Raw genomic sequence first — 26,056 nt, 5'->3', positions numbered from 1 at the left:
AGAATGACCTCAACTTTAGGACTAGGGCAATTTATGATTATTTTGGAAGGAATATCTGGAGGAAAAACCAAAATCTGTTGGCAGGTCTTTCCATGTTACTGTTAAGCAGGCCAAGCATAAAAGGCAGTTTATATATTATTTAGAAATGAAGTGGTTGCTATTGTCAACATAGCTGTAGAGTTAAAGGCATGCCATAATGTTCTAAGTCTACTGAGAGAAATGGGTCACATTTGAATTATAGACAGGAATATTTGTATGTTAAAGAACAATGGCAGAGGGAAGTGAGATGTAGAAAGTGTTACTTGGGCTACGATTTTGTACAAGTTATTAACAATAAGTATTAGGAGAGAAAACATTTGATTGCAGGTTGTATTATACTAAAATCATTAATTTGGAAAAGATAGGAACTTTATATACATTTTTGAAATAATAGATCTAAGACAGATCAAACACTCCTTCCATGAAACTTTCCTTAATCCTGACTTCTTTCTGCTGTTCATTCATTTTAGTCAGGTCCTATTCTTTGTGACTACCTTTGGGATTTTCTTAGCAAACTATAGTGGTCTGCCATTTTCTTCCCCAGATTATTTTATAGTTGAGGAATCGAGGCAAACAAGGTTAAGTTATGTGTCCAGGATTATATGGTTAGTAAATGTCTGAGGTCAAATTTGAACTCAGGTCTTTCTGACTCCAAGCCTAGTGGTACATCTACTGAACTACTTTATCTGCCCTAAATCCTTACCAACCCCTAGTAATAAATGATTTTTCCATTTTTTATACTTTATAGAGAATTTTATTGATAGTTCTAATTCATTTTTCTACTTTAATTCATATAACAGCTAATTGTATCAATCTCTTTTATTAGAGTCTAGTCTTCTTGAGGGCAATAACTATGTGCTAGTTATCTTTTTTCTCTCCTTTGTTACCTTGCAGAGTATTTTGCACACAGTAGGAGTACAATAAATACTTCTAGAGGGGGCAGCTGGGTAGCTCAGTGAATTGAGAGCTAGCCCTAGAGACGGGAGGTCCTAGGTTGAAATCTGGCCTCAGACACTTCCCAGCTGTGTGACCCTGGGCAAGTCACATGACCCCCATTGCCTACCCTTACCACTCTTCTGCCTTGGAGCCAATACACAGTATTGACTCCAAGACAGAAGGTAAGGGTTTAAAAAAAAATAAAAATAAATAAATAAATACTTCTAGACTTTAATACATGATCCATAGCCATGAAGGATCAGTTCCATGGAGTAATAAATGAATAGTAGAGACTCATTTTGGAAATTATTTGAACAAGGGGAGAATTGTCTTTCTGTAATTTGGTGAATGGTCTAAGGAGGCAATGTTTTTGTGGGAACATGGAGAATTGTATGTGGATAAATATGGAATTGACAATTTCCACTGGGTTTATACATTTCAGAAAAGATAATTGGCAAAATCTTGATTTTATTCATGTATTAAAATAAAAGTCAACTGAAACTCAAAAATATTTCTTTGCCAATTGATATACTTTCTATATTTTTTCCTGAAGCCAACAACATGTTAAGAATCCTATTTTATATCATCTTTTTTTGAAATTTGAATTTTGCCCTGGTTGTTCTTCATAAGAGTAGTGGATACTGGCAAGCACAATCTCTCAGTTTTATTTTTCACTTAATAGTGAAAATGAGAGGGTCATTAAACAAAATTATTTATGCATCTGACATTTATTATAGAATCTTATGTGATCATACTGTGTAGATAGGTAATACCTGGTTCTAGGTACCATTTTATGCTACTAATCAAATGATTTAAAAACATCAACCATCAGTAAACATACCAAGACTTTGTATCTTCTGTACCTTTTATTCAACTATATGACTTTGGAGATGTAAGGATTCTATTCCATATATGGAATACAATTTGAAAAAACCTTTCTATATTCTTCTCATATTTTCACTTAAGAATCCCCTTAAGCATGAGCTGCTCTCTCTTGGCAGTTGGTGCATTTTCATTTAATTTTTTCACTATCCTCTGTTTGTTTCTCTTGGTGTTATTAATTTCTATTGTTGTTTTACCTGTTATTATGATTATTACTCTTAATAGAGTCACCTGAAGCATCATATATCTTGTTTTATCCTTTCATTTTTACTCTGTATATTTTCTTTTTATTTTTTGAGCATCTTGAATTAAATAGTATATTGTGCTATAAATTTGTGATAATATTGGAAATCTGGTTCTAGTTTACTCAAACCCTTGATTCAGATTTGTATTTTAAGTTCTGAAATAAAATAGGGAACTTGAAACTAAGCCTGAAATAAGATAGTGCTGAAATTGTGCAAACCAATAGTTTCAAAAGTCAAGTAAGTTTATTCTTGTAAAATCTGAGGAGAATCTATAATTTTAGGAAAAATTTGTAGCCTTGTGAAGAACAACCTGCATGAGAAGCTTTGAATATAGATATAAGATGGATATAATTTATAATTCTACTTGTATTACTGAATAACTATCTAAATATTGTGCTCTTACAGGCTCTGGGTCTTACTCTCTCAAACTCTACTCATACTGTCAGGTTAGTCTCCAAAACAAGTTCATTGTTTTCACTATTCTAGGTTCTTGAGGGAACTGTGGTGGTGTCTTTAATACCATATAGCTGATGAGCTCCAATTTAACATATTCTTCTAATAGCAATGAATTTATGCCTCTTCAGTATCATGATAGATTAGTTCCATAATAACAATTTACCTCTTGATTTCTCCTCAATATTGTCAATAATCAACTAGCAACAATTATCTTTTTTTAAACCTTACTTTCTGTCTTAGTATCAATATTGTCTATTGGTTCCAAGGCAGAAGAGTGGTAAGGGCTAGGAAATGGGAGTTAAGTGAATTGCTCAAGATCACACAGCTAAGAAGTCCTTAAGATCAAATTTGAACCTATGGCATCCTATTTCTAGACCTACCTCTTAGTCCACTGAACTATCTAGCTATTCCCAGCAATTATCTTTTTAAAAAATGACATTACCTGAAACTATATCAAAAGCCAAAGTTTAGAAGCATATCATTGAACTGTGATACACTCTTCCCTTTATAGTTTGTTCTTTAGGAAGAATGGACTCAAACTTGAAGTAGTTGATATGAAATATTATTTTCCCACTAAGTTTACTTTTTAAAAATTCCTTGCCTTCCATCTTAGACCTCCTGTCTCTAGGCCTAGCTCTCAATCCACCGAGAGATCTAGCTACTCCAAAATTCACTGTTGTTTTATGGGCGAGAGTTCCTCCTTTTCCATTTTATTGGTGAGTATATCCCATTCACTTTTAGAGTTATAATTATTAACTGTTTCTTTCCTTCTATTTTATGATTTTATTTTCTCTTTCTCTCTCACACTCTCTCTTTCCCTCTCCCTCTCACATTCTTCAAGATGGCTCTATTTCCCTATAATTTTGATTCATAAATGAGTGATTAAAATTATTTTACCTGAAATATTAATTCAATTTTTCTTATTGTAACTTTCCCCTCTTATTCTTTAGTCTATAGATGCTCTTTTTACCTTTTTCTGTATTTCTGTCAAATGGCAGTTTTAAAAAAAGTAATCAATTAACCTGCAGACTTTCTCAGCCCCACCTTCATGTTCTTGTCTAGCCTTAACCATATGAAAACAAACTTAACTGAAATGACTTAACTGCCTTCTACTTAAGTTAGTTTGCATATTAAGTATCATACTTACCTCTGCATTATTTTAAATGAATAACTAGAATTTTCCATTTTATTGTATTATATCCAAATATATTATTTGATGTTCAGATATGAAGTAAGTTCAGATGTGAATGATATGGTTTTTTAAAATTTTCAGGCTAATGGAACTCTTGCTTTTTTATATTATTATATTCTAATTTTCCCTTTTCTCCCCCTTATAAGCAGAGGGTAATCCTCTACTATTCTGATTGGTTGTCCTTGAATTCATATTGCAGGACTATTCCTGCAGAATTCAAGAATTCTTGAATTTTAAGAATTTGTTTTCTTTTTCTAACCACAAATTTTGTCTATTTTATTAAAATTTGACTAAGATGTTTCTTGGTGGGGACAAGAGATATGGGATCAGCCCATATAACTTCATCTTATCCAGAGCAAGAATTTAACAATGTCAAGTCAAATGCATTGGTAAAATCAAAGTAAACTATAACTTTTTTCTTATCTACCACTCTAGTAATTGACAAAAAAGAAATTAAATCAATCTTTTATTAAGTAATTTTTAAACACCTTCCATCTTGGAATAGGTATTCTAAATTTGTTCTAAGGCAGAAGAACAGTAAGAACTAGGAAACAGGGCTCAGTGATAGAGTATGTGCCCAGGATCACACAGCTAGGAAGTTGAACCCAGGACCTCCAGTCTCTGGACCTGACTCTCTATCCACTGAGCCACCTAGCTTCCCTGTCCCCCACCATCAACTACCTTTTAATGAAACTGGTGATTGTATGATCATCATTTCCTTTTTAAAAATTTAACATCAAAAACTCCAATCATATCCCCATCAAACCATGTGGTCAATCATATATTTTTCTTCTGTTTCTCTTCCCACAGTTCTTTCTCTGGATGTGGATAGTGCTCTTTCTCATAAGTTCCTCTGGATTGTCCTGGATCATTGCATTGCTTCCAGTAGAGAAAGTCTGATACAGTTGATTGTGCCACAGTGTATGAGTCTCTGTGTACAATGTTCTCCTGCTCCTTCCTTTTGCATCAATTCCTGGAGGTCATTCCACTTCATATAGAAAACCTCCAGGTCATTATTCCTTTCAGCACAATAGTATTCCATCACCAACAGATACCACAATTTGTTCAGCCATTCCCCAATTGATGGATACCCCCTCATTTTCCAAAATTTTACCACTAAAAAGAGCATGGACATAAATAGTTTTGCAGAAGTAGTTTTCCTTATTATCTCCTTTCAGGTACAAACCCAGCAGTAGTATTGAGGGATCAGAGGTTAGGCAGTCTTTTAAAACTCTTTGGGCAAAGTTCCAAATTGTCCTCCAGAATGATTGGACCAATTCACAAATCCACCAGGAATGTATTAGTGTCCCAATTTTGCCACATTCCCTCCAACATTTATTATTTTCTTTACTGTCATATTGGCCAATCTGCTAGGTGTGAAGTGATACCTCAGTGTTGTTTGTTCTCTTGAAAATAGATATGATATTTGCATTTCTGTGATCTTGGGACATTTTTTCAATTCTATATGATCTTTTAGGCATCAGTGACAGAGGTTAAATAAAATTTGCCAGTTCTTTCAGTACTCTGAGATGTAGTTTATCAGAGTCTGGTGATATGAACTCATAAAGGACTACTAGATACCCTCCTCTCTGGCTTTCTATTTCTTTTGGCTATTAGTTCTTTATTGATCTTTTTTGTTTTGTCCTCTTTAGATCAAAGATTATTCTCTTTGGTAGAAAAAAACAAGAAACAAATTAAGAACTGTAAAATTCTGCCTTCTCTCCATTTTCCATTCTCATCATCCTTTCTACCTTAATCAGGAGTCCCAAGCCTTCTCAGATCATCTTATTTTAGCCCAAAATCATAATATCTGACCCACTCCCCTACTTCCCACATTTTATTATCCTTAATTTTTCTCTTCCGCCTCAAATCATTCTGAGTTTTAGAACTCTTGATAGTGTTCTTTCTGTACCTTCTCTTTTCTGTGTACTCTTCTCCCACTCTTATATTCACTCATCTTTTTTATTTTTTCTGTTTCTGTTTTATCTTTTTAAAAATTAAATTCATTGATTTAGAATATTTTTCCATGGTCACATGATTCATGTTCTCTTCCTCCCCTCTTCTCCTTCCTGGAGCTAACAAACAATTCCACTGGATTATACATGTATTATTGCACACATTTTCCCATATTATTCATATTTATAATAGAGTGATCTTTTAAAACTAAAACCCTAAATCATATAACCATTGTTTGTGTTTTTTAAAAAACAAAATTAGTGGAAGAATTCCCCCTTGCAACTACTTTGGGCTCTTTAAACAGTAATATTTGTTCTTTCCTGTAGGAATTATTTTTCTTTGAAATTTTAGTATTTTTGAGAGCACCCAATCTTTCTTTGGCTCATCTACTTTGAAGATTATTTTTTACATTCTCCATAAAACCAAATGGTTTCTCAGAGTGAAGATTCAATTTCTTTTTCTTTTTTTTAAAAACTCTTACCTTCTCTTAGTAAAAAATCTATGACAAAAGGTCAAGAGCTAGGCAAAGAGGGGTTAAGTGACTTGCCCAGAGTCATCTAGAGAGGAAGTGTCTGAGGTCAAATTTGAACCCAAGTTTTCCAATTCCAAGTCTGGCTATCCATTTAAGTGCCTTTTTCTTTGTAGAATTTTAGGTCATGCATGCCTACCTAATCTTCCTGTATTCCCATTGATGTCTGTCTCCCCATATCAGAGCATTCCATACCATTGTCCAGTTTTCTCATTCCCTATCACAAATTCTAAAGCAGAGTAGCTACTACCCACAAGGTAGTAGCTTGTCCAGGGTCACACAGCTTGGAAGTGTCTGAGGCCAGATTTGAACCTAGGACCACCTGTCTCTAGGACTGACTCTTAATCCACTGAGTCACTCAGATGCCCCCAGTTCCAATCATTTTTAATCCAGAAATCACATCCTTTTTGTTGAGAAGCAGATTCAGAAGTTGCTCCTTATGGATTACCCAACCTTCAGAAAGACAAAATGACCAATAAGGAAGCTGCTTTGTAGATGGCTGGATAACTGAAATTAATCATCACTACTATAATATTTACCTTCTTTTCAGGTTTTTGATATGTTCCTCAAATCATTTTATCATCTATTTCTTCTACATGTCTAGATATTACATAATATATTTTAATGACATTATTATTTTTCTATTTTGTTTTCCTTGAGTGATACTCACATATTCTGCTTCAGGCTTTTTATTTCAGATTCCTAAGTTTCCTTATATGAATCAGCCTCTTAATCTCTAAATATATAAAATATATGGACATACTTTCTTCCCTTTTTACCTGCTCTGTACCTTTGAATAATATAGGCCCTTCCGGAGCTACTTTCCAGTCTCATCCCATGAAATTCAAGTGATGCATTATGAGCACAAATTTACCTTCTCATTTTAGGATTTCTAATTCATCTTTTTACTCCCCATACATTCTGTTAACCACCCTCTACACATATTCCATTACTCTGTGTTTAACAGAGAGACTAGATTGTATTTATTGTTTATTTTGCACAGAAACTAAAAAGATTAAGGTAATAGAGGTAATGGAGGATCAGCTATCTCAGTCTCTTTGAGGGTTTTCCAGCTTTGGCTGAAAGCTCTTACTGAATTCAGCTTTTTGGATTGCACTTGGGTTATTCATGCTCTTACTTACATAGAAATGGATTACAGAATCAAAAGACTAATTAGATCTTTGGTGAGACTGGAAGATCATGCAAACATGATGTCAAGCTCAGAAAAACTTTGGCCAATGGGCCAAATTCAGCCTACCATCTGTTCTACAATTTTATTAAAAATATAAGAACAATTCTTAGGTAACAAGCTATACAAAAACAGGCATAGGGCTGAAATTGACCCATGGGCTATCATTTGTCAACTCTTGTTTCTGACTAAGATTTAAGACCTTGGTTGCTTGATATCACATACTTTTATGTGACTACAATGATCTATCTGATAGTTGAGAAATAATTGTGAATTAAAGAGTAAATATTTGTTTAAAACAGTTTTGTAAATGAAATCACCTGTAATTTTAATTCAGAAATTAATAACCCAAAAGGCAATGGTAAGAAGGTATAAATGTAAGCCAACAAAAATATATGATAAATCCTGATATTATAATATTATCATATGTGGCACAAAGACATTAGGAACATATTTGAGCAGAAAATAAGGTATAATAGTCATGGATAAAGAAAAAAAAGACATTCCTTCTAGGATGGATAATCAGTGATAAAATACTAATGCCAAGATATTAAGGTAGCCTGTGTGTATGAAGAAATGGATAAAAATTGCACGAAATGAGAAGGTGTTGAAAGGTTGCACTTTGTGTTGGTAAGAATATACACTTTGATGAGATCACATGAATCCATTCAAGTATCCATGGGAATTGCTTCTTTCTTTTTCCTCTACCTTTAAATCTATTCAGGTGTAAGTCCATTTCCCCCCTTTTTTTATCTCTTTTCATTATTTCCATAGACCAATTTGATCTAGGCCCTTATTATCACTTGCTTTGAGAGTGATAACCAGTTTTCTTCTTTCCATTCTTCCTTCAAATCTATCCCTCCTAGGGCTATCAGGTTAATATTTATGCAAACATCTGATTGTTTAACAGATGGGAATTTAACAAAGAACCTCTATTATTGATGATGTACTGACAATAAAATTAAAACAATACAGTCTGTATCTTCATAGTCTAAAAATCTGGTAGACATGTCTGCAAATAATCTTATTTATCTTAGATTAAATATATAGGAGAAGCTAAAGAGAGATTAAAAAACAGGCAGTGATTCATTCTTGAGAAGCAATTAAGTGGTGTAGTGTATAGAATGCTGGATTTGGAGGCAAAAGGATGTGGGGCCTCTGGACTTGTTTCCTCATCTGAAAAAATGAGGAGAATAGAATAAATGGACCCTAAGGTCCCTCATTTTAAATATGTGATCCTAGGAACGAGTGACACCTGATCTGGGTCTTAAAAAAAAAGAAGGATTTCAGTAGAATGAGATAAATATATTGAAGTGACAATGGAAGAATTCATTCCAAGTTTGGGTGATCTATTAACAAATGCTCAGAGACAGAAGGATAATGAATAGTTTAGTTTGGCTGAAACATAGAATTTTGGGGGAGATCTCCAAGGTCAAAAGTATTTTTGTAAAAATATTAAGACATTTTAATTTCTTAAAGTAACAATCTCTAGATCTAATTCACATAAACAAAATCCTTTTAGGGGGCTCTCTGTTATTTTTAGGAGTATTAAGAGATATTAAAACCAAAAAGTTTGTGAACCACTGGGCTAAATGAACTTGAGCTTTTCAAGATCAACGCTTCAGTTATACTCTCCTTTTTGAACCTGTCATCTGTATAGGTGACATTTCTCTTTTAATTTCATACTATCTCTGCGACAATGAAAGTTTCAGAGACTAACTTTGCTTTGCATCCAATAATAATGCATTTATTTTGTTTTACAAGCTTCAGGATATGAAACTGAGAGTATTCTTCTGTGAAGAAAATCCATTCGTGAAGAAACATCCAATTTATATTGAGCAGAAAGAAGACATTTTGACTTTGAAGGTGAATTATTACATGATTTAAATTAATGCTTATACAAATTTAATTAACTGCCTTAAGAAGGAAAAAAAAAAAACACCATCAGATGTTAAAACATCAATCCAATATAGGTCAATCTGACCTAGAATTTGTTTGTCTCCAGGTGGAGGAAATGGCAACAATGGCAATCACTGATTAAAGGGGCTCTGGTTCCCCCATATATCCCTCTGAAGAGGAGGGGCCTTGCCAAAGAGATTTTTCTCAGTCACATAAACACTGAACTAATTTTCCCCTCTCATTAAATGAACTCTGTCTTTAAAATTACATTACTGTGTGTGCAACTGTCCTTTTTACTTATTTGTGATAACATGCAGTAGAAAGAACACTGGGCCTCGTCAATGAGTTAACCAACATTTATTAACCATCTGCTAAGGGCCAGGCACTGGACTAAGCACTGGGGATATAGAAAAAGGCAGAAGACAGTCAATTCTTGATCTCAGGAAGCTCACTGGCTAAGGCCCAACTTCAAATTCACTAAGTTTTATTTGTGGTCCAGCATCCACCTTTGGCGTCTAACTTTCTTTTTTTTTTTTAACATTATTTGATTTGGTCATTTTCATACATTGTTCATTGGAAACAGATCATTTTCTTTTCCTCCCCACAACCCCCCCTACCCGTTCCCTAGCCGACACTCGATTCGTCTGGGTATCACATGTGTCCTTGCTCTGAACCCATTTCTTGTTGTTGGTATTTGCATTAGGGCACTCATTTAGCATCTCTCCTCGATCATGTCCCCTCAACCTCTATAGTCAAGCAGTTGCTTTTCCTCCGTGTTTTTACTCCCTCAGTTTGTCCTCTGCTTGAGGATAGTTTTTTTTTTTCTTGTAGATTGCTGCAGGTTGTTCAGGGACATTGTAAAGCCATTACTGGAGAAGTCCATTACGTTCTCTTGTACCACAATGTGTCAGTCTCTGTGTACAATGTTCTCCTGGTTCTGTCCTCTCACTTTGCATCACTTCCTGGAGGTTGTTCCAGTCTCCATGGAATTCCTCCACTTTATTATTCCTTTTAGCACAATAGTATTCCATCACCAACATATACCACAATTTGTTCAGCCATTCTCCAATTGAAGGGCATCCCCTCATTTTCCAATTTTTGGCTACCACAAAGAGTGCAGCTATGAATATTCTTGTACAAGTCTTTTCCCTTATTATCTCTTTGGGCTACAAACCCAGCAGTGCTATGGCTGGATCAAAGGGCAGACAGTCTTTTATCGCCCTTTGGGCATAGTTCCAAATTGCCCTCCAGAATGGTTGGATCAATTCACAACTCCACCAACAATGCAATTTTGCCACATCCCCTCCAACATTTATTATTTTCCTTTGTGTCATGTTGAACAATCTGCTAGGTGTGAGGTAATACCTCAAAGTTGTTTTGATTTGCATCTCTATGATTATAAGAGATTTAGAACACTTTTTCATGTGCTTATTAATAGTCTTGATTTCTTTAACTGAAAATTGCCTATTCATGTCCCTTAGCCATTTTTCAATTGGGGAATGGCTTGATTTTTTGTACAACTGGTTTAGCTCTTTATAGATTTGAGTAATTAGACCTTTGTCAGAGGTTTTTGTTATGAAGATTGTTTCCCAATTTGTTGCTTTCCTTCTAATTGTAGTTACATTGGTTTTGTTTGTACAAAACCTTTTTAATTTGATGTAGTCAAAATTATTTATTTTGCATTTTGTGACTCTTTCTAAGTCTTGCTTGGTTTTAAAATCTTTCCCTTCCCAAAGTTTTGACATGTATAGTATTCTGTGTTCACCTAATTTACTTATAGTTTCCTTCTTTATATTCAAGTCATTCATTCGCCCATTCTGAGTTTATCTTGGTTTAGGGTGGGAGGTGTTGATCCAAACCTTATCTCTCCCACACTGTCTTCCAATTTTCCCAGCAGTTTTTATCAAATACTGGATTTTTGTCCCAAAAGCTGGGGTCTTTGGTTTTGTCAAAGACTGTCTTACTGAGGTCATTTACTCCAAGTCTATTCCACTGATCCTCCTTTCTGTCTCTTAGCCAGTAACAAATTGTTTTGATGACCGCTGCTTTGTAATATAGTTTGAGATCTGAGACTGCAAGGTCACCTTCCTTTGGAGTTTTTTTTCATTATTCCCTGGATATCCTTGATCCTTTATTCTTCCAAATGAACTTTGTTATGGTTTTCTCTAATTCAGTAAAATAGTTTTTTGGTAGGTCAATAGGTATGGCACTAAATAGATAGATAAGTTTGGGTAGGATGGTCATTTTTATTATGTTAGCTTGTCCCACCCATGAGCAATCAATGTTTTTCCAATTGTTTAGATCTAGTTTTAATTGTGTGGAGAGTGTTTTGTAGTTGTGTTCATATAGTTCCTGTGTTTGTCTTGGCAGATAGATTCCTAAGTATTTTATATTGTCTTGGGTGACTTTAAATGGAATTTCTCTTTCTAATTCTTGCAGCTGAACTGGGTTGGAGATACATAGAAAAGCTGATGACTTACATGGGTTTATTTTGTAGCCTGAAACTTTGCTAAAGTTGTTGATTATTTCAATTAGCTTTTTGGTTGATTCCTTGGGATTCTTTAAATAAATCATCATATCATCCGCAAAGAGTGACAGCTTGGTCTCCTCATTGCCAATTTTAATACCTTCAATTTCTTTTTCTTCTCTAATTGCTACTGCTAGTGTTTCTAGTACAATATTAAATAATAAAGGTGATAATGGGCATCCTTGTTTGACTCCTGATCTTATTGGGAAGGCTTTGAGTTTTTCCCCATTGCAGATGATGTTTGCTTTTCAGGTATATACTGTTTATTATTTTTAGGAAAGGCCCTTCTATTCCTATACTTTCTAGTGTTTTCAATAGGTATGGGTGTTGTATTTTGTCAAAGGCTTTTTCTGCATCTATTGAAATAATCATGTGATTTTTGTTGGTTTGCTTGTTTATATGGTCAATTATGTGGATGGTTTTCCTAATATTGAACCATCCTTGCATTCCTGGAATGAATCCTACCTGATTGTAGTGGATAACCCTTGTGATGACTTTCTGGAGTCTTTTTGCTAGTATCCTATTTAAGATTTTTGCATCTATATTCATTAGGGAGATTGGCCTATAGTTTTCTTTCTCTGTTTTTAACCTGCCTGGCTTTGGGATCAGTACCATGTTTGTGTCATAAAAAGAATTTGGTAAAACCCCTTCTTGGCTTATTCTATCAAATAGTTTATGTAGTATTGAGGTTAGCTGTTCTTTGAATGTTTGATAGGATTTGTTTGTGAATCTGTCTGGACCTGGGGATTTTTTCTTAGGGAGTTCTTTGATGGCTTGTTCAATTTCTTTTTCTGATATGGGGTTGTTTAGGTAATTTATTTCTTCTTCTTTTAGTCTAGGCAATTTATATTTTTGTAAGTATTCATCCATATCACTTAGATTGCCATATTTTTGCCATATAATTGGGCATAGTAGTTTTTAATGATTGCCTTGATTTCCTCTTCATTAGAGGTGAGGTTTCCCTTTTCATCTTGGATACTGTCAATTTGGTTTTTTTCTTTCCTTTTTTTAAATAGACTGACTAGTACTTTGTCAATTTTATTTGTTTTTTCAAAGTACCAGCTTCTGGTCTTATTTATTAAATCAATAGTTCTTTGACTTTCAATTTTATTAATTTCTCCTTTGATTTTTAGGATCTCTAATTTAGTCTTCATCTGAGGATTTTTAATTTGTTCACTTTCTAGTTGTTTGATTTGCATGCCCAATTCATTGACCTCTGCCCTTCTTAATTTGTTTATATATGAACTCAAGGATATAAATTTCCCTGAGTACTGCTTTGGCTGTATCCCATAGGTTTTGAAAGGATGTCTCACCATTGTTATTTTCTTCAATGAAGTTATTAATTGTTTCTATGGTTTGTTCTTTAACTAGCTGGTTTTGGAGAATCATATTGTTTAATTTCCAATTAATTTTTGATTGATCTATCCATGTACCCTTACTAATTATTATTTTTATTGCACTGTGGTCTGAGAAGGTTGCATTTATTATTTCTGCCCTTTTGCACTTGTTTGCAATGATTTTGTGCCCTAGTACATGGTCAATTTTTGTGAATGTACCATGTACTGCTGAAAAGAAGGTGCATTCCTTTTTGTCCCTATTTATTTTTCTCCACATATCAACTAACTCTAATTTTTCTTAGATTTTATTCACTTCCCTCACCTCTTTCTTATTTATTTTTTGGTTTGATTTATCTAGTTCAGAGAGGGGAAGGTTCAGATCTCCCACTAGTATTGTTTTTCTATCTATTTCATCCTTGAGCTCCTCTAGTTTCTCCTTTAAAAATTTGGATGCTCTGCCATTTGGTGCATACATATTGAGTACAGATATTTCTTCGTTGTCTATACTGCCTTTTATCAGGATGTAATTACCTTCCCTATCTCTTTTAACTAGATTTATTTTTACTTTGGCTTTGTCCGATATCATGATTGCTACTCCTGCCTTCTTTTTATCATTTGATGCCCAATAGGTTTGGCTCCATCCTCTTACTTTCACCCTATGTGTATCTACCTTCCTCATGTGTGTTTCTTGCAGACAGCATATGGTAGGGTTTTGGATTCTAATCCACTCTGCTATTTGCTTGCGTTTTATGGGTGAGTTCATTCCATTCACATTCAGAGTTGTGATTACTAGCTGTGTATTTCCCAGCATTTTGATTTCTACTCCTGGTCCTGCCTTTTCTTCTTTCACTATTTCCTTCTATACCAATGTTTGTTTATAGTCAGCTCCCCCCCATTCCCTCCTTTATTTTACTTCCCTTTCTACCCCCCTCCTTTCTTATTCCCTCCCTTATTTTCCCCTGTAGTCTTTTAAAAATTTCCCCCCCCACCCTCTCCCTCCCTTGTACTGCTTCCCTCCTCACCATTCCATTTTTTATCCTTCTACTCCCCTATAGGGCTCAAATCTATTCTCTTCCCCAATGGATTGGGTTGTTCTTCCCTCTTTGGGTCAGTTTCAAAGTATGAAGAGTTGAGTATTTCCTGTCTCCAACCTCTTTACCCTTCCAGTGTATCCATGTTCTCCCGCCTCCCGCCATGAGCTTCTTTGTGACATATAAATTTACCCCCATTTGTTTCTTTTCCTATTTCTTTTAGTCACAACTTCTTTTCTTTTTTAGCTCTAGTCATGTATATATATATATATATACATACACATGTATATGTATTTATGTATGCATATATCTATATACCTATTTATGTCTTGTCCTTTCATCCTATATAGTTTGTCACTGTTCCCTCTGAGTGTAATTCTTCTAGCTGCTCAGGTGATAGCAACGGTTTTTAAGAGTTACCAATGACCTCTTTTCTTATAGGGATACATATCATTTTAACTTATTGAGTCTCTTATAAAATTTTTATTGTTGTTTTGTTTGTTTTTCCCCCTCTTTTTTAATTACTGTTTGATGATTCTCTTGAGTTCTGTGCTTGGACATCAAATTTTCTGTTTAGGTCTGGTCTTTTATTTATGAATGCTTGGAACTCTTCTGTTGTGTTGAATGACCATACTTTCCCCTGTAAGAATATAGTCAGTTTTGATGGATATTTTATTCTTGGTTGTAGACCTAGTTCCCTTGCTTTCTGGAATATCTTATTCCATGCCTTTCGGTCCTTCAGTGTGGATGCAGCCAGATCCTGTGTTAACCTCACCGTGTTTCCATGGTATCTGAATGGCTTCTTCTTGCCAGCTTGTAATATCTTTTCTTTCATCTGATTGTTTTTTAATTTGGCTATAGCATTTCTTGGTGTTGTCAGTTCGGGATTAAATACAGGGGGTGATCTGTGGATTCTTTCAATCTCCACTTTCCCCTCTTGTTCTAGGATCTCGGGACAGTTTTCCTGGATAATTTCCTCTAGTATTATGTCCAGGCTTTTTCTTTTGTCGTGGTCTTCTGGTAGTCCAATTATTCTTAGATTGTCTCTTCTTGAACGATTTTCTAAATCATCTGTTTTGTGAATGAGATGCTTCACATTTTCCTCAATTTTTTCATTCTTTTTATTTTGTTTTATAGTGTCCTGCTGCCTTGTGAGGTCACTTGATTCTAGTTGTTGTATTCTGTTCTAGTTGTTGTATTCTGGTTCTTAAAGATTGGATTTCATCTCTGGCTTTTTGGTCGTCTTTTTCCTTCTGGTCTGATTTTCTTTGAAGATCGTCTTTCATCGTCTTTGCCTCATCTTTCATCTCCTTTGCCTCATTTTCCAGCTGGTTGATTTTGGATTTCAAGACACTATTTTCTTATTTTAGTTCAAGTGCCTCTGTTTCCAGATGACTTATCTTAATTTTTAAGTTCTTTCCCCAATTGTCTTCAGCCTCTATTAGTTGTGTTTGGAGTTCTTCCACAGCCTGTATCCAATTCGCTGGGATTTCTGATTTATTGTTTGCTAATCTCTTCCCCTCTGTTCCATTTGCTGAGTAGTAGCTGTCTATTGTAGTTTCTTTCTTCCTTTTCTGTTGTTTGCTGAAATTCACCCCTTCTTTACTCCCCATATTTGTCTGTGCTCTTGTTCCTCTCATTTTCTTTGTTTTTGAGGGACTTCTATTGGTCTCCCCTCTTGGAGCTTTAACAGAAGATCTCTTGGTGTAGTCTCTGGGGGAGGGTTGTTGGGGGTTTGGGCTTCCCTGTCCTATGGAGGCTTTTGATTGGCTTAAAGTCCAGCAGTCAATGAGGATGGGTGGGGAGCCTGGGCTTCCCTATGGTCTGGAGACTTTTGATGGGATTAGATTCAGCTGGTTCTTTCAGAAGACTCTGTTCTCTAAGGGAGGAGGGGTTGTGGCCTCCCTGGGCTTGAGGACTCCTGATGGGATTAGGTTCAGCTAGTTTGGACTGAATGAGCCCTAAAGCAAAAAACCACCTCTTCCACAATCTGTGTTGAATGCCTGGAGACTAGCCCAGGTTGCTTTCAAGGTAAGCCCTTCAGAGCAACCCCTTTGCTGGCCCTAAGGTTTCTCTCCTTTCAGTAGCTCTGAGGGCTCCTGATGGGATTGGGTTCAGCTGGTGCCCTAAAGCTGGGACCTCCTTTGAGGAGGACCCAGCCAGGGGGCTACAGGCTTCCCCCTTCTCTCTATGTTTCCCTGCTGTCTGTGTTGGGAGTCCCACATAGTGGCTCAGGTTGCTTTCAAGGTGAGTCCTTCAAAGTAGTCAGCCCTTGAGGCCCTTTTGCTGGCCCTGAAGTTCCTGCTGCTGCCGTGGGCTCAGCACTCTGGGTTGGGGGGGATGGGTCCTGGGACCTTCCTTCTGCTTGCCCCTTAGATCCGAGTGATCTGGGGTTTTGGCTTTTGGGGGGCCATACCTTTTGATCCAGGTCCAGGAGGAGGGTTCCCTGGGTCTGTCCTGTTGTTCAGCTTGAATTTCGGTGTCCTAGGAGCACTCAGTTTGCGATCGGTAAGGAATGGTTTCTTTCTGAGGTCTGAACTTTCACAGCTTCTAAGCTGCCATCTTGACCGGAAGTCTGGCGTCTAACTTTCACTCAACTCTCACCTGTGGCTTCCAGAAGCTGAGGCATGTCCAGGGGCCACACAACAGGTCTCAGACTGGTTGGTGCATTGGGGGGACAGCTGTCCACCCCATGCCTATGAATTCTTTCCCTGGTAGATGACAACTGTTTGGTCCAGTGGCCATGAAAGCGGCTGAAGCAGGGGCTGTACAGCACTTAGGGATGGAGTAGACGTTGAAGATCATCCATTGCATCCTGGGCCATCACCAAGCATCTGCCACTGAACTTGGATGACTTTGGAGGAGAAAATGAGGTTGATGATATTCTGTCTCATTTAAATCTAATTCATGCACAAATCAAGATGATCACGTATGATGTTATTAGGCCTCTTCAAAAACAAAGGGCAAACAACCATAGTGTGTTTACTGTCTATGCTATTTTTTTACTTTTGATTTAAAAGAATTTTTTTAAAACCCTGACCTTCCATCTTAGAATCAATACACATGACACTTGTGTCATGCAAAGTTTTTCTGCAAATTTAAAGACAACAGTAAATGGTGCCACAATTAAAAACAAAACAATAGGGACCCCAGTAATTCAGAAGAAGTCACAAGTTTTCAAAAATATACTCAGCAATGGAGGAAAAAAAAGAATATTATGTGGTAAAGGAAGGATGATGGAAACACAGGATTTTAGATTTAGAAGGATCTCATTACTAATTTGGCCCACGACCCTTCTCATTTTACAGATCAGCAAACTGAGACTTAAGGAGTTTAAATGCTCAAAATAATACAGGCAGGGGGCAGCTGGGTGGTTCAGTGGATTGAGAGCCAGCCCTGAGATGGGAGGTCCTGGGCTCAAATCTGACCTCAGACACTTCCTAGCTGTGTGACCCTGAGCAAGTCACTTAACCCCCATTGCCTAGCCCTTATTGCTCTTTTGCCTTGGAATTAATATACAGTATTGATTCTAAGAGGGAAGGTCAGGGTTTAAAAAAATAAATAAACTTAATTAGGTTGCTCCTTAAAGGATAATAATAGTCATTATAATGTTATTTTTAGGATAGTAGTAATGGCAATTATAATATTAATTATATTAATATTATGATATTAATTAATAAGTACAACAATAGTGATAATAAGTTTAATTACTAGGGATAATAATATTAATAATAATAGGTAGTACTTAGATAGCACATTAAAGTATACACAGATCTGGGCATAGGCTATATCACTGGATACTTGCAGCAACCCTGTGAGGTAGGTGCTATTATTATCTCCATTTTACCAATGAGCAAACAGATATCAAGTGACTTGCCTATAGTCACATAGCTATTAAATATGTCCAAGGAAGAATTTGAATTTAAGTTTTCCTGACTTTGGGTCCAACAACTGTACCTTCTAGCTGCCTCTGTGCACATGATTTTCAAACCCATATATTCTGTTCTAACCATCCTGAATTTCAGTTCCATAGTTGTAATGTCAATAATAGAATTAATCTTTCTAAATTTTCTGGTCTTCACATTTTCCTGTTTCTATATAGGGCACCATCTTTCTTTGTCCCTCTGGTTGATCTTGAATCTTTTATGACTTTTCTCTCTTCCTCTACACTCTGGTTCCATCTTTCCTAACCTGTTTTATTTCTCATTATTCTCTTTCATTTATTTTACTGGAATACTGACTCTTTCTCAAACCAAAATGCTACCTAATGCTTCAGTATACCTGCACAAATTGGTCCTTCTGCCTGGAATATCATCTCTTCTCATCTCTACATCTCAGAATCTTATTTTCCTTTGAAGTTCTTTTCAAGTGCCACCTTCTCAGCATTCCTGATTTCTGCAGTGTCCGGAGGCAGCTAGGTGGCTCAGTGGATGAGAATGTTAGAAATAGTCAGAAAGAAAAAACACCGATGAAAAGCAACTGCTTGACTACAGCGGTGGAGGGGATATGACTGATGAGAGACTCTAAATGAACACTCTAATGCAAATACCAACAACATGGAAATGGGTTTGAATCAAGAACACATGTGATACCCAGTGGAATCGCGTGTGGGCTATGGGAGAGGTGGGGGGGGGGGGGGGAAGAAAAGAAAATGATCTTTGTTTCCAATGAATAATATTTGGAAATGACCAAATAAAAATTAAAAAAAAAAGAAATAGTCAGAAAGAACAGAGTTCCACTCTTGCTTCATACATTTACTATGTAGGTGATCCTGGGCAAGTCTCTTAATATTATCTGTAAAATAGGGATATTGATAGCACTATTGTGAGGATAAAGTGAGATAATAATTATAAAATACTTTGCAAATCTTAATTTGATATATAAATTCTATTATTGTTGATGCTTTCCTCCTCAAACTTCATTGTATTGTATGCAAGTTGAATCCACCGCGTGGAATATAAGTTCATTACGTGCAATAATAATTTTATTTTTGTATTTGTATTCCAAGTGCCCATCGTAGTGCCTTGTACACATTTTGTGCTTGACAGTTGAATTCAACTAAATATTGGGCACCTTATTACTTCATAAGTCAGTTTTTTACATTTTTAGATAGCTCTGTTAAGAAATTTTTCCTTATATTGAGACCAAATCTAATTTCCTATAATATAGGGTCATTGAAAAATATTAGTTTTAGAATGGGAAGGAAACTTAAAGGACATATAATATTACTCCTTCATTCTAAAGATGAGAAAGTACAGCCAAGGGAAATGAAAGGATTTACTCAAAGTCAGATAGATAGTCCCTCAAAGAGGTGGACACAAAGCCATCCTCAGACTCCAAATCCAATGACATTTTCCACCATACAATGCTACCTGCTCCACTTCCCATACTCGTATTATCTCTGATCCAGTGGAGAATTAATTATTATTAAAAAGCTAATTGTCTGCCTGTTGAAGAATCATTGACCTTCAGAGTCCATGGACATAACTTATTTCCCCTAGAATTTGATGAATTTTACACTCTGAAACATTTCATGCAACTGTAATAGGTGAAGAGATTTCTTTTTTCTTTTCTTTCCCAAGTGTAGCTTACATATCACTGGATCAGGCCCAACAGCGTCTTACTTTATGTAAGAATCTTTCAGCTTCCTTTCCAACCCATAAATGTTAATTAAGTTTCTAACAGTATATAGCATCTCAGTAGATGTTCTTCTCCCAAAGTAACAAGTTGGCAGCTATAAGTAGTAGAGTAATATGAATAATAAGTGATGTAAGACTTATGAAGAGACATGCAGAGTGCTATAGAAATGTTTTGTTTCAGAAATCAAAAGTGGAAAAAGTGAACTCGATGTCCACTTGTGACCTATTTATTAGTCCCCAATAGTGTAGCAAATTCCTCCAACATCTGCTTCTTTAGGGTGAATCCTTCAGGAACTCTTAATAGCCATTCAATTTGATCCAGGTTTATAGAGCAAGTTATCCGCTGAGCTCTCTAGCTAAAAGGTTGTTTTGGCAACCCCTCTAGCAATGCTCTCTCTGTAAGTGGTCCAATAGAGGGTGACTGTAAACCTTTAACTGAGTGCTGCTCAAGAGAGACCTGGTAATATTGGAGGGAAAGGGCACCTCATTCAGAGAGGATGATCTCAACCATGTGAATGTTCAGGAGTGATTTTATGTGGGTTGGAGGCTATGCTATTGAAGGATCATGTTCTGAAGTCACATATTCTTCAAGGGCTATGGTATCCAATGACCCTTGCTTTGCTGTACAAAGGTAGTTTTCTCAGAAGATGGCTCATTGGGAGGACTAAGGCAGTAGGGAATAGGGAAATGTAAATGAAGCAGATCCTCTGAGGAGCTCTAGAGACCTTAGTTGCATAAACCACATGGATGGCTGTGGGTATTGCCTCTTTCCTCTTCCCTACCTCTCCCTCCCCTATTAGATTTTTGTTATTATTGTTTTTTTAATTGCTTAAGTTTGACCTTGGCAAATAAGTGAAATGCTTCTTGCATATAACCAAGGATTCCTAGCATAGCATGATCTGTGTTATATTAATCATGTTGGAAGATTTCCACCTTAGGGGGGAAAGTCTCCCCCCCAAAAAACAACCCTTACATTATTAAAATGGCATGTGGTATTTGTGGGACATTTACACAGGGCTTGATTTCTACCCAAAGAAATCAAAGTGGGTGAACTTAGTCAATCCAAGTAAAAATTTGTTTTCTTCCTTTCAGTGTGCTCAGTAGCCATATAAGTGTGGTTAATAACATTATTATCATTGAGAATATCACCTTAATAATACTTTGGAAATACTTAATTTTTTCACTCTTCTCTAAAGTTTGTGTCCCCCCCCAATTTTTTTCTCTTTCCCTTGCACCAGGGGTACTTCAACACTTTTGTGACATGGATCCCTTTGAGGAAGCCTATGAATTCTGTAGAATAATGTTTTTAGGTACATTAAAATACATAGGATTTTAAAACAAAATAAAGCAACCCCCCTTGCCTTAGAATCAATACTAAATATTGCTTCCAAATCAGAAGAGTGGTTAAGTGCTAGGCAATTGGGGTTAAGTGACTTGCCTAAGGTCACAGAGGTAGGAAGTATCTGAGGCTAAATTTGAACCTAGGACCTCCCATCTTTATGCCCAGTTCTCTATTCATTTAGATACCTAACTACCCTGGATAATTTTGATTATATTACATTTAAAAGATTTTATACAAATAAAACTAATGTACCTAAGCATGGTTAAGCATAGAAGGAAAGAAGAAAATTGGGGGAAATTTTAGAGGCAGTTTATTGGATAGAAGTCACATATCTTAAATATAGAGGGATTTTTTTTTCAAATTTATAATAAGAGTCATCCTCCAGTTGATAAATGGGCAAAAAATACAAACAGACAGTTTTGGGAGGAAAAGAAATCTAAGTCATATATAGTTTTATAAAAAAGTGCTCTAAGTAATTTCTGATTAGAGAAATGCAAATCAAGACAATTCTGAGATATTTCACATCTATTAGATTGGCTAAAATGATAAAAGGGCAAAATGTTGGAGAGGATGTGGGAAAATGGAGGCACTAATACACTATTAGTGGAATTGTGAACTTCTCTAATTATTTTGGAAAGCAATCTACAATTATGTACATAGAGTTATAAAAAATTGTATGCCCTTAGGTTCAGCAATACCATTGCTATGCCTGTTTCCCAAGGAGATCAGGGGAAAAGGAAAATAATTTATATGTTCCAAAATATTTAGAGCAACTCTCTTTGTGAAGGCAAAGAACTAGAAATCTAGGGGATATCTGTTATATGGGGAATGACTGAATAAATTATGGAATATGATTGTGAATATTACTGTGCTGTTAAAAATGATGAGCAGGTTAATTTTTAAAAAACTTGGAAAGACCTACATGAACGAATGAACAATGAAACAAGTAGAACCAAGAGAATATTATATACCTGCACATAATTAATATTTGAAGAATAACTTGTGAATGACCATTTCCAGAGAATGAACTGAAAAATAGATTCATGAAAGATACAATCTATATCAAAAGATTTTTTAAAAGTTCATTAAAATACATAGGATTGCAAATGAAACCACTTATATCAAAATATAGTTGGCAAAACATAAAAAGAGTTCATGGATCCTAAGTTAAAAACCTCTGCCTTCTACCTTCTTCCTATTCCCCAGTCTATTAGTAACTAATTGTAAGAGGATAGTAAGATCTTACTCTTTGAAGATCATGGTAAGATCTATGGAAATGGTATGGCATTAATTCTATCAATTTTTTCCATTTCATTTTTTATTTTTTACAGATTGATTCAATTTTTAATAATTGTTTTCTAGCATTTTATATATTCTCTTTCTCCTCTCACCGCCCCCCCCCCCCCCCCCAAGACAGCGGGTAATACTATATCTGTCTTATATATGTTATCATATAATACATATTTCCATATTTATCATTTTGTAAACAAAAACATATCATTTAAACTAAAGAAAATTCGTGGAGGAAATAATGTGGAAAATGGTATGCTTCAATCTGCATTCAGACTCCATCAATGACTTCTATGGTGGTGGATAGCCTTTTTTGTCATAAGTCCCTTGGAGTTGTTCTGCATCCTTGCATTGCTGATGATAGTTAATCCATTCATTTGATCATTGTACATTATTATACTGATTACTATACTGCTATGTTAGTATACTGCTATGAATCGTGTAAGACAGCTTAATTTCTTGCTGGTATTTCTATCCTGAATCCATTGTTATTTCATAGAGTTTAATGGCTGTAATGGTAGAAATTTTAGGGAATAAGGGGAGACTGAGCAACTGTAATGTTTAAAAATGAATGTGGCTACAGGATTTATGTAATATTAAACAATGGCCGCCAAGGAATTTACTTATGAAATTCCTAAAATGAAGCACTCAAGTCAGAATGGAGTTTATGGAGGTTTAATCACACTGGGAGTAGGGAAAGGAGAGGGAGAGAAGGAGAGAAGAGAAAAGGGAAAGGGGCTACTCAACCTCTGACCAAGGCAGAGGGAGTTTTAGGCCCAAAGGGCCAAGGTGGAAAGAATCAGTCCTTAACTCACGTGAATGATCTGAAGGAAAGCTGTCTGCGGGCGTCCTCCCTGTCCAAGCTCCTAACACCAACTCCCGTCTCGCTCTCTCCACAGGAAGTGCGCGAATTCCAGAGGCTGTTCCCTACCTCACTTCCTGTGTCTCACAAATCCAATGGTTGGCTCTAGCTTGGCTTAGGACAGCCCAGGTGGGCAGTTAGTTATTTCTGATTTGTCATTGACTAGCACATGCCCGTGTAGTGTGGGTGTGCACAATTTTTGGGTGCTAGACCAAGATGGAGACTTTTTAAAATTCACATGGCTTAAAATAGACCTTGTCTCTGATATCAGTAGTCAGGGAGATCAAGCAATGTGACCTGATAGGGGAGGAGGGACTAGGAAATCATTTCACCTCTCTATTCCTTGGTTTTCCTCGTTTGTAAGTTGAGTAAATGGACTCTATGATCCACAGCAACTCTTTCAGTGACTTCAAGGCTTCATGACTACACTTCCACCTGAGTTGTAGCTCTATTGGTTTTAATGGAATGGTGTCTCAGTGACCTTCTCCAGGTCACCATGTGTTTCTTTTTTGAGCCAAAACAGCACAGGGCACATACTAGATTCAATAAATCCCAGTTGATAGGGTGATGGGTTGATTGATTTATGTGGCCCCTGGGTGTAGTTGTTTCTTAGCGTACATACAAAAATATTATTAATATCACTGAACTGCTACAGCCAAGATTTCAAAGATTACTGGGCCTATATCCATGATATCAGGAATGATCATTTCAATAACCCTGGAAAGACTTCTTGGCAATTCCTCGCTCACATCCCCAGGCCCTATTTTTCCTGACAGGGGAAACAATTTCCACAGTTGTTTATAAACTCTTTGATGGTAGAGATATTGCGTATGTTTTATTAAATAGTGTAGAGTGTAGCTAATAATCATGACACTGATTACACATTATAGTATTCCCATATTGCATGGGGATAATGCCTATTTACAAGAAAGCAAAGCTGTAGACCAGGAGAGACTAAGACAAAATCCTGAGACATAGTTCTTATTGAAGAAATATATAATTTAGAATATTCTTCAGACTACCTGGATGAAAGGAGACAATAAGTGAAATGTTTGGAAGACAAGTTGTAAGACTGGCACTGATTACAACAAATCAAGAATGGGGGACTAAGTTATTTGAACATCTCCAACTAGGTAGGACAGTGAATAGAATGTTGGCCTGGAAATTAGGAAGACCTAAGTTCAAATGTGACCTCAGATATTTATTAGCTGGTCAAGTCATTTAACCCTGTTTTCCTGGGTTTCCTCATTTGTTTTTAATAATATTTTCCACAATTACATGTAAAAACAATTTAAAATTCATTTTTAAAGTTTTGAGGTCTAAATTTATTCTCCCTTCCCTCTCTTCCCCTGCACTCCCTTTCCCTTCTCTCCCCTATGAGATGTTAAGCAATCTGATAAAGATTTTATATATGTAATCATAAAAGGCATTTTTCTGTATTAATCATTTTGTGGAAGATATCTCATATGAAAAGAAAAGAAGTAGGAAAGAGTAAAATATAATATGCTTCAGTCTGTATTCAGACTCCATCAGTTCTTTCTCACAGCTGAGATGATATTTTTCATCATGAGTTCTGAAATTATCTTGGATCACTGCATTGTTGAGAATAACTAGATCATTCACAATTCTTCATCAAGAAATATTACTGTCACTGTATACAATGTTCTTCTGGTTCTGCTTATTTCACTTTGCATCAGTTCATATAAGTCCTTCCAGATTATCCAAAGATTTTCCTGCTGGCCATTTCTTATAGCACCACAGTATTCTTTAACAAAATTGTGTACTACAACTTGCTCAGCCATTCCTCAATTGATGAGTGGTCCCTCAATTTCCTATTCTTTGCTACTGCAAAAAGAGCTGCAACAAATATCTTTGTATAAGTAAGTCCTTCCTCCCCACCTTTTAAAAAAATACATTTTTGGGATACAGATCTAGAAGTGATATTGCTGGATCAGAGAGTATACACATATACTTAGAGCCCTTTGGTGATAGTTACAAATTGCCCTCCAGAATGGTTGGATCAGATCGCAACTCCATCAACAGTGCATTAGTGTCCCAGTTTTTCCCACATGCCCCTCAGGATTCATCCATTTCCTTTTGTCATATTGACTAATCTTGTAGGTATGAGGTATGCCTCAGAGTTGTTTTACATTTTTTCTTTAATCAAGAGTCATTTAGAGCATTTTTTCCCATATGATTATCAATGGCTTTGATTTCTTCTTCTAGAAACTGTCTATTCATGTCCTTTGACCATTTGTCAATTGGTGAATGATTTATATTGTTGATCATATTATTTTACTTGCTGTAAATGTTTTACCTTGCTTTCTGTTTTCCTTCTAGTCTTGGTTGTATTGGTTTTGTTTGTACAAAAAATTTAAACTTAATATACTTAATAGAAAAGCTCTCTATCTCTTGTTTGGTTATAAATTCTTCTCTTACCCATTGATCTGATAGGTAAACTATTCCATTCTCCTCAAATTTGCTTATGGTACCATCCTTTATGTCTAAATCACACACCTATGTTGACCTTATAGTATAGTATATATTGTAAGATAGAGATTTTTACTGTATAGAAGTGGTCATTGAAGTCATGACAATGAATGAGATTGCCAAAGGTGAGCATACATTAAGATAACAGGACCAAAGGTAAAACTCACACTAATTGAGAAAGATAAGAAGAATTAGAGAATTAAAATTTAGAGTGA

The 26,056-nt window shown here is 35.8% G+C and overlaps 1 protein-coding gene across 4 annotated transcripts in view; it reads left to right on the top strand.

Moving 5' to 3' along the window:
• The window catches only part of LRRC69 (leucine rich repeat containing 69), a 138,159-nt gene that overhangs the window by 87,163 nt on the left and 24,940 nt on the right, over positions 1 to 26,056 (top strand). For 3 of the 4 annotated variants that reach the window (XM_007488087.2, XM_007488086.2, XM_007488088.2), the window contains one exon: positions 9,189 to 9,290. In XM_007488087.2, coding sequence (XP_007488149.2) covers positions 9,189 to 9,290 — 102 coding nt within the window. Of the gene's footprint in view, positions 1 to 9,188; positions 9,291 to 16,936; positions 17,092 to 26,056 lie in introns of all 4 variants that reach the window. The other variant, XR_465202.2, reaches the window with a different exon arrangement.

The sequence above is a fragment of the Monodelphis domestica genome, chromosome 3, assembly GCF_027887165.1.
Source record: "Monodelphis domestica isolate mMonDom1 chromosome 3, mMonDom1.pri, whole genome shotgun sequence".
Taxonomy (NCBI): Eukaryota; Metazoa; Chordata; class Mammalia; order Didelphimorphia; family Didelphidae; genus Monodelphis; species Monodelphis domestica.
This window is presented reverse-complemented; position numbering and strand designations above follow the sequence as displayed.